Source organism: Antrostomus carolinensis, unplaced genomic scaffold (assembly GCF_000700745.2).
Source record: "Antrostomus carolinensis isolate BGI_N321 unplaced genomic scaffold, ASM70074v2 scaffold414, whole genome shotgun sequence".
Lineage (NCBI taxonomy): Eukaryota > Metazoa > Chordata > Aves > Caprimulgiformes > Caprimulgidae > Antrostomus > Antrostomus carolinensis.
Genome location: NW_010308725.1, coordinates 6,783 through 16,295, shown reverse-complemented (window position 1 = coordinate 16,295; position 9,513 = coordinate 6,783). Strand labels below are relative to the sequence as shown.

The window sequence follows — 9,513 nt, the reverse complement described above, 5'->3', positions numbered from 1 at the left end:
GCAAATGGGAGGAGAGGGAGAGAAGCAGGACTGGACATAGCCCCAATTACAATTGCTGTTGCAGAATAGTTTGAAGAAATAACCTAAACTCTGTAGTGTGGTCTTGCCAGCACAGTTCTCAAAAATGGCCCCTTCCCTGAAAGGCTGTGATAGCACATAGGAGCTCTGCTAGCAAGAGCAGGGTATTGATTGTGCCTGTGCAGGACAGAAAGTTTGCTGTGCCAATGGCACATGGGGTACTTCATTCTCTTTATCCTAGTATAAGTATTTCTGCCAACAATTTCATATGGAGGAAGTAGGTGATTCACAAGTACATCTCCCTTCAGGAGAGAAAAGATCTCACGCACTCAATACCCTGACTCAACTTCAGCTAACACTATTGAATTATAAAATCTAGATACTGCCCTGGAAATTTGCTTACACTTTAGATCATGCCACTTTTCTCATCTTGCAAAGAGGTTCGTGAAGAAGATCTTCCTAGCAACAGCTCCTTCTCATGGATCAGGCTATCTAGCAGGTCCTCTTGTCTGTAGTTATGATAAACCTTCAGGAAAGCCAGAATGGTAATTCCCAGCCAAGTCAGCCAGGCAGCCCAGAGACCAAACTAGAGAAGAAAAGAAATTATAAAGAGGTCAGTACTGTATTGTAAAAACAAAGTCAACTGTCCAGGTGAATATCAAAATCTCAGCTGGGCCAAAACACATGAAGACACATCAAGTCACATCCAGTGAAATCCTGGCCCCACAGTTCCTCAACACTGTCAAATTATTCCTAGCTTAAAAGGAAAAACTCTTTATGTAGTAGAAAAACTGCAGCAAAAGTGCACTAAGTACAATAATGAAAAAAAAGAAATCTATGTAACCTGGGTGCATCTAATGAACTTCCCATATCTGACATTCTGTCAGGCCCAAAATTCTTGACATTATTTTACTTTTGTTACTTTAGAACTGCAATATGTTTTAAGACATTTTCCAACACTTTCTTCTCAAGTCCTTTTGGCCTCCCACTGCACCTGGAGAAGTATGAATTTTAAGGTATTTCCATCCAAAATATTGTTGAGAAAATCTTACCAATGGAGCTGTTACACCTGGGGTAACTGGTTCACATTACCTTGAACTCAGACAGCAAAAGAAACCCACTCCAATCCATCCAAGTTGGTTCAATTATACCTGGCATGAGGTATCTGAGCTTAAAGCCTCTGATCTGCAATAGGTTCCATCACTAACTTGTCAGTCTCTCTTGTTTAACTTCGTAGAAATAACTACTTTGATTTGCACAGGTACTCGAATGTTGGTCTCCCCATCTCAGGGGAGGCTCATTTGTAGTAAGGCTTTCTGGCAGAAATTCCTTTTTAATTCTATGATGCCTTTGGCAAAGAAACATTAATTGAATCCCCATATTTCAGTTTTTACATACTGCATTTTCAATTTAGAATATACAACAATATAAATACTTCCAGACAGTAATACAGCTGTTTGCTCTAATAGCCAATTTAGATAAGCAGGGACTACTATTTTTAAAAGGGAGTTTATGTTCCTATATGTCTTATGCACTTTGGAAATTCTCTTAAATATTTCTGTCCTTGCTTACAATTATCTCAGTTCACCAGTAAAGAATATTTTTAGTTATTCTATGGTTGTTGGAAATAAGATATATTAATTTGGCTTTATATGACCATATCTAAAGAATTGGAAGCTTTGCATTAATTTCTTAAGCACCACTTCATTAATTAAATATTATCTTAAAGGCATTCAGATATCTGCTACTGCTGTGGTCTCCTCAGCATATTTGGTATGAAATGGATTTAGACAAATTCAGTGAAACTCCCAGAGTCATTCTGATGTGTTGGAAGCACCTGAATGCAGGAAAGTGGATATAGGCGGAGTCTGTACGTGTGTCTGTGTTTGTACACACACATAGACATGTGCCAAATTTCTAAAGCTTTAATTAATCTGCCTGTTCTTCCCTTCTAGATTTTATCCAGAGCCTATATTTGTAATTCTTAAGTTGCCAGCAATCTTGATTTCTCCATTCAGACCACTGCTTCTAAGTAAAGCCTCCTGTAGGAAATTATTGCACTTAGAAGGAAATATTTGCTTTAGCCATAAGTCTAGTCTGTTCTTGGATTTTTCTTTCTACTCATTCGAAGAGGCTTAGTTGCCCTCCATAGACAGATAACCCCTTCACTAGCTGGCAGATTAAGAGTTAATGGCAAATTCTGCTACAAAATACAGCCTGGCCTTGGGCTAGCATTATATAAGGGATCACTTTTATGACATATTTCTTTCCTACATGCAGGTATGATTGAGCTGGGCATCTAGATGCTGGCAACAAAGACACAAAACTAGTTAGCACAGTTACCTTCAAGGACCACCCCAGGCAAGCTAATGCTTCTTCCTATGTGGAACAACATAAGAAGCATGTATACGGGTGCAGCCCCACATGGATGGTGCTGTCCTCCTTGCAGAATGACTATGTGTTCACGTGCACAAGTGCCCAAGTCCCAGCACTTACTGACTTTGAGTGTTGACTTAGAGCTACTCTATTCAATAGAAAGGTCTGACAGCCTTAGAGGTCTAATTCTCAAAGATTCATTAGAAAAGAGCCCTATCTAAATGACAGTAATCTTTAATTATTTTCAATGGTCTGATATTTATATGGGCTTAGGCGATCTCAGACAAACTCATGGAAGGCAAAGGCACCCATGATTTGGTGCAGGTCAGACATTATTCTGAGCAGCAATGAAGCACTCTGGGACACTACAGCATCACAACATTTGCTGAGCTCAACCTGTGGAGAAACAATTTCCCATCACGAGTAACAAGATCAGTGACAGAATCAGGTTCTATCATGTCTACATTCAAAACTATCTATTTTGCATTTAAAATGCCAATATGCCTGTTACTATCATCCTGATTGAGCACTTGCTGAAGTCAGTGGAAATGTTTCCATTGATTTCGGAGGGTGGTAGTTCAGCTCCAGCAATCCCAGCTCAAGGAGAAAATGGTAAATGAACTGTGACAGAACCATGACCTAGTCTAACCTACCTGTGCAATTGCAAACTGGTCATAGAAAGCAGAGTTTTCTAAGTTCAGTTCAAGATCTATATCCTGTAACTCTTCACAGCTACCCAAGGAAGGCATTTGGAGGGAAGAAAAAAAAAAATAAAATTATTTCAGAGATTCCAGTCAGGCAAACCAAACATAAAATGAAACAACATCTTAAATGTGTTTCAAACAGTCACAACGGCATGTTCTATCAAAAGATATTTAAGTTATTGCAGTAACCAGGCTGCTTGCCAGTCTTCTTAAAACTAGGCTAAAAGAGGCGTGTAATTGCTCTCTTTAAAAAAACCCCAATGTATCATTATGTAAGTGCAAACACCAGTCTTCCAAAAGTGGAACTGTAATAGTTGTTATGAAAATAGTATACTGAAAACCCTCTTCTCCCACTACCCCTGACCCTCCCACATACATGCATCTGACATCACCCCAGGTTGGTTGCTTCACCCCTCAATGAAACAAAGTGTATGAGCCTCCGTTACCTTTTGACTTCAACAGGAAAAGCCTCAGAAGAAGGGATTGTGTGGGTGTTTTTGTTTCGGATGCTCCAGCAAGGAGACGATACTCTGATGGTAACATAGAGGCTGCCTACAGATTTTACAAATAACTTGGACCTTTACTGGTGTGAAAAAAATCCCAGGATTTTGAGGTTGTCTTTCTATCTCTTGGTTGATTTCTGTAGCCTCTTCTCACTCCTTTTCAGTGCTGTCGGTCATCTTGGGTTCTTATCCGAATATTCGATTAGGTATTTTTTGTAATAGAACTTTTAACCGAATATTCAAATAATTCAATTACTCGTTGCAGCCCTAAACAGAACATTTACTATGGCATTTTACAACATATGACAATGTGCAACATAAATGTATGATTTAAATAGTACATTTGTTTAATATCATATGACATAAAATGTCACATTTTCCACTCTCTTCATTGTTATTTGTTTGACAGGAAAAAATCTACCTCAACTTATCATGTTTCCTATAAGGAGAATAAACATCATGGGACACAGTAGACCATTTTAGGATCTGTATGTTTTGTGCACTCTAAGAAAGTATCAACCATCTGTACTTTGCACTTTACAAAGTACTTTCCATTCTTCGGCTCTCAGAGCATCCACAGCACTGTCATGAGGCCAGCATCTTTATACCAGTTTTTGGATGATGGTGCATAATAGGTGTTATGGCAAGATGAGTGACTTGCCCTCTGTCACACAGTGGGTCGGTGGCAGAGCCAGGACAGTAAGTCCTGACTCCCAGTCCCCTGCCCTACTCACAAGACCACACTTCCCCCATTCCTACATCATTTCCAAATCTAGCTCTCCTTTGGAAAGGAAAATGTTTAAACTACTGTATTTCTTTTGCATATGATTGTGACTCTTAAAAAGACCATGAAACATGATGGAAATCACACTTGTCTTTGTAGGGAACTAAATGCAAAAAAAAAAGTTTGATTTGCTTTTTTGTTCCAGATGAAAAAAAATCTGGATTTCCACATTACAGAGACCTCTCCCTTGCTCACCTTGCATGTAATAAGTACAGTTTGTAACATCACTGTTCATTTGTGCATATATGGGGGGAAAAAAAAAAAAGGAAGAAAATGTATTTTTCAATACTAACCTATTCGGCATGCTTCCTTTTTCGGTAATTGCATCACACCACATGTTAAATCCTACACTCACTATAGTGCTAGCAATAAATGTGATGAACACCACAAAGGCGCTGATCAGCAGATTCAGGAAGGCATAAAAGAAAGAGCTGCAATAAAAAGGAAGAAAAATGTAACTCATAAACAGCTGAAACACAACATCAGCAGTCTCTCCAAGCAGCAGACACTGGGCACAAAGATAGCAGTTTCCATTTGACATAAATCTGCTTTAATTAAGAACACCTAATACATTGAAAAACTATGGATTATGATTTTGAGTCACATTATCTTCATTTGTAAGTGCTTTTGATTTTGATTTTTTTTTTTTCACCGTAAGAGGATGGGGCTTTAAATCATAAATACTAAGTGGTGATTGTTCACACAGCATAGCCTTCATTAGCTGTAATGATGAAAATCACCATTGTTAAAATAAATGTCATTAAGTCAAATTATGTAGTAACTGGAACTAAAATTATTTCATGACTAAAGTGATAATTGCGACAAAAATTGCCTAGGAGAAGGAAACTAAAAATAAAACAACACAGTACTGATAGCTATAATCATTTTAAGCAATGTAACACAAAATAGTGCCATCATAGGACACGAATCTCACTTTTATGGGCAATTTGCAGAGCAGGCCATCTTCTCCTGGCACTTCTCTGCCTTTGGTGTCAGTATGTGATTTCTGCCAGCTGAATGTCAATTTACTTCAGCCCTATAAACTCTGCCCAGCCAGGGCCAGCCCTAGGCACGTGTTTGGAGTGGTAGGGGATGGGATGCTTACAGTGGTCCTATAAGACCAAGGAATTTTTTACTTATCTTCCAACCTTGCTGCTTAACTCTCCCTCTTAATTCTCGTTAGTGAAATTTCTAATCCTTTTCTCATTCATCTGACCAAGTCCTTCACTATTTGAAACTGCTTTAGGTGGCACTTGGAAAGTCTCATTATCTAAAAACTGGACATCTACTCCAGGTTGGAGAAAGACTGGCAACTCCAGGAGGCAGGTAAACCTATTCAGGTTAGGTGGCAAGGATGAATATGACAAGTTTCCCACCAGTGCCAGTCTCATTATGCTGAGGAGTCTACTCCCACCAGAGAACAAAAAAACAGTCATTTGTTTTCTATGGTGGCTAATTAAAGGAAAAGCCATGAGGCTTTTTGAGTCAGTGTTTGAATCCTGGAATGGTTCTGGGCTGGTCAGTTCTAATTTGGACAGGTATACATGGTGAGACACGTGACCTCAGGAGGACTTTAAAACGACATGAGGAAATAATTACCAGTGTGGTTAGGATGTTTGGTTTTGGGTTGATATGGCTTTAGAGGGGCTGTCTAGGCTCTCTCCAAAATGACAGCAATTCCATCCCAACACTGATAGGAGTGAAATAAACCACCTTCCAGAAGTGCCCTTACAGACAGTGGTAGGAGCTGGACGCCAGGACACTTGACTTACAGATGAAAGTTGAGATGAATTCTACTCTTATCCTTTGGCTTCAGTGGACTTGGTGGACTAGATCAGCTCACCTCCACAGAGTGCCAGGGTCACCCATGTATCAGAGGGAGCTGGTACAAACACACCATGGCTTTGCATGTTCACTGTCCCTGCCCTGATTTCACACCTAGCCTAGATTTCATTCCAGCTGTTACTGGGTGCACCTTAGCATGGAATGCTGGCCTGAGAGGCAGAAAATACTTGAGCTGTCACTGAATAAAGACAGAATTGACAACAGAATTAGTAACAGCTCTAGAAAAGGAACAGTTCCCAGAAGTATTCAGCAGATCATCACCATCCAGGGAACCTCTATTTCTCTCTCTACTTCCCACTCTGCAGCAGAAGAGGTGCCAAGGTCCAGGATTTGACCTTCCACAGGCAAAGCAGGGCTGAGTGTTTTACTTGATTTGCACCGGGCAAGCAGTAACCATCAATGTGTGCTGGAGGTTCCGCAGTAGAGAACTGTGCTAATCTGGCTCTCTACCCTCTAATCCTAGTAATGAAGTATCTGATCTTTACCTCTATCTTTCAGCTGAGCTGAATAGTCCCAGGCCCAGTGCATGGCTGGCAGCCAGCACTTGCTTTTCTGACTCCTGCAGGCAAATTGGGCTCAGTCTGTCCCTGAATCTATCTTTCAGCTGAGCTGAATAGTCCCAGGTCCAGTGCATGGCTGGCAGCCAGTACTTGCTTTTCTGACTCCCAAGGCAACTTGGGCTCAGTCTGTCCCTGAGACAGGGGGTGCTGAGACCCTGTTAAGAAGGATTTTTACCAGTTCTAACTACCTGACAGCAACCATTCAAAACTGTTGCACATGAAGACTGGCCACCTTGTTAGGATGCATAGGATGCTAACCCTGACTTCCTCAGGCCAACTGACTCCAGAGCAGGCCCATCAGCAGTGATCCTAAAGGGACAATTTTCAGAGGCCTGCCCAACAGTTCTGAACTAAATAGTCACATTTTGAAGCAGGCCAAACATCCGATTCAAATTTCATTATCAGGAGGTTTTTACTGTTGATTTATTCCAAAAATTAACTCGTTCTGAACTGCAAAACTTGAAAAAGCATCTGGATTCAACTAATCCTCTATATGTATCTGATGACCTGAGGAAGCTGAATTTTCATGTATTAAGAAGTCCATGATTATATTTAGATCTTGTAAGGCAAATTTTAATATGGAAATAAGTTTCTGATATATACTTGCTATAGGTAGCTTGAGAATGGTTGGAAACAGCCAGAGAGACGACACTGCTACTCAGTCCAATTACCAATGTCCGGGTGTTGTACAAGCCCAAATGTGCATAGCAGCCACCAACCCAAGAAACCTCTAATCCAAACAGACCTGTACATGATTGATTTACCCTTGGTCTGATCCCTAAACCATGGGAAAAATGGCTTTCTTAGTCTAGTCAGCCACCAATGTGTGCTCACGCCTTCCCACCTCTATGCAGCTGGATGCTTGGAGGTCCCTGGTCCCATAGCACCTGCAGGCTGGGTTACCTGTGCCAGGGGCTCTACTCAAGATGGCAGGACAGGCCCCTGGAGAGGTAAGCACAGAGCACAGCACTCCTGAGATGCTGCCTGGACCATCAAGCCTCTCTTTTTTGGGGGTCTGATGCCCCTTGGTTGGTCTGAGCACAGTAACCAGCTGCCAGTGCAGCCCTGTGTCTGCTGCAGGGAGTGCTCAGCGTTGCTGTCATGTTGTAACCAAGCAATAGTTGTTCTCTGCAATAGTTGCCATGTTTACCACAAAAGCAGGATAGGGGGGATCACCAATTGCTCCCTTCTGCCCCAACCCCACACACAAGCATGGGGTTTCAAGGTTTTCAGGCACCCGGCAGGGGAAGGCTGCCCTTTGAGGGGACACATAGTGGGACCATGGTCAGGAGGCATCTGCAACCCCAGGCTCCAGCATCGCCCCACGGCCCCCAGCACCCTCCATGCCCACAGCAGCTGAGCTGGCCCAACACTGCTCCCAGACTGCCAAAGGTCAGCGGGCACAGAGCAGTGAAACTTGTCCCCCATCCCAAACCCCTGCAGGGGAGCATCCTCTGGAGAGGGCCCTGGACATGGGTGGGGGTGTACGTGGTGTGTGTGCAGACACAGGCAATGCACCGCCTCACCCCAAACCCCTCTAGAGACCAGGATGATTTGGATGGTGCAAAGCCCAATGCTTCACCCTCAGGCTGCTCCCACTTGCCCCAGTCTGCAGGAGGGGTGGGCACCCCATGCCCTCCCCAGGGGTACTTACTCCTCGTGCCCTTTGCAGAGGAAGAAGAGGGTCCTCCAGGCCTGCACTGTGGCCAGCAGCAGGGAGAGGAGCCCGGTGAAGATGCTGAAGCGACAGGCAGCCTCGGGCCCCCACTCCTGCACCGTGAAGCGTTGCTTCTCCACTGTCAGGTTGGCGTTGAGCCACATGCCCTCGGTGAAGAGCAGGCACCGGCCGTGGAAGTCATTGCCGTTCTCAGAGAGCGGCACCACCACGATGAAGCTGAAGAGGAAGGCCAGGAAGTAGCAGATGCACTGAGCGAAGAGGAAATTGCTGAGCGCCATGTCCGCGGCTCTGCGCAGGCAGAGGCGGGGAAGGAGGGAGGGAGGGATAGAGGGAGGGAGGCAGGAAAGGATAGAGGGAGGGAGGGGTGCAGAAGGGAGGGATGCAAAAGGGAAGGATGCAGGATGGAGGGATGTGGGGCGGGAGCAGGAGGAGGATGGAGGGATGCAGGGATGCAGGGAGGAAGCCTGCAGCAGCAGGGGGTGGGGAGGGAGGATGCGCAGTGCAATGCAATGCAATGCAATGAGATGTCTCCTCCGGACACAGCCGCTGCCTCTCCCTCCACCCAAGCTGCCCCTACTGCTGGCTTCAGGGATTTAGGGGGGAGCAGAGAGGAAGAGCTGTTGTGGGGGATCTTTCTTCTTTGGAAAAATCTGGCCACTGATGCACCCTGGCACCCAAGGGGTTAAATCAGTCTGTGCCTCCCCGGCAGGGCTGGGTACCACCGCTCTCAGTGGAGTGTCCCCCAATGACATAGGACACTGATGTCACCCGTGTGGGTGGTCATGACACACACTTTTCACCACCCCCCACCCCCCAAAAAAAAAGTCCGAAACAAAACAAATGCAGCTTCATCTTGGCTGCTGGATCCCAGCAAGTTTTGGTCCCAGTTTCTAAAAATCTGGCCACCGACTTCAGATGGTGACAATAAGGGACAGGATGCACAGCCAGCCTGGGACCTGCAGACTGATTATTTTTTTTTTCCTAGCCCAGCTGCACCCACCCCAACAAGATATTGCAAGTGGCAGCAGGGTCTCACCAGAAGTGG

The 9,513-nt window shown here is 44.0% G+C and overlaps 1 protein-coding gene across 1 annotated transcript; it reads right to left on the bottom strand.

Moving 5' to 3' along the window:
* Positions 1-424: 424 nt before the first annotated feature.
* On the bottom strand, positions 425-8,874 carry TMEM179 (transmembrane protein 179). The gene is made up of 4 exons (XM_010165871.1): positions 8,445-8,874; positions 4,679-4,816; positions 3,048-3,126; positions 425-604 (listed from the first exon to the last, which is right to left on the bottom strand). Exons 1-4 carry the CDS (start codon positions 8,744-8,746, stop codon positions 425-427), a joined length of 699 nt encoding a protein of 232 aa, XP_010164173.1. The 5' UTR covers positions 8,747-8,874.
* Positions 8,875-9,513: the final 639 nt, after the last annotated feature.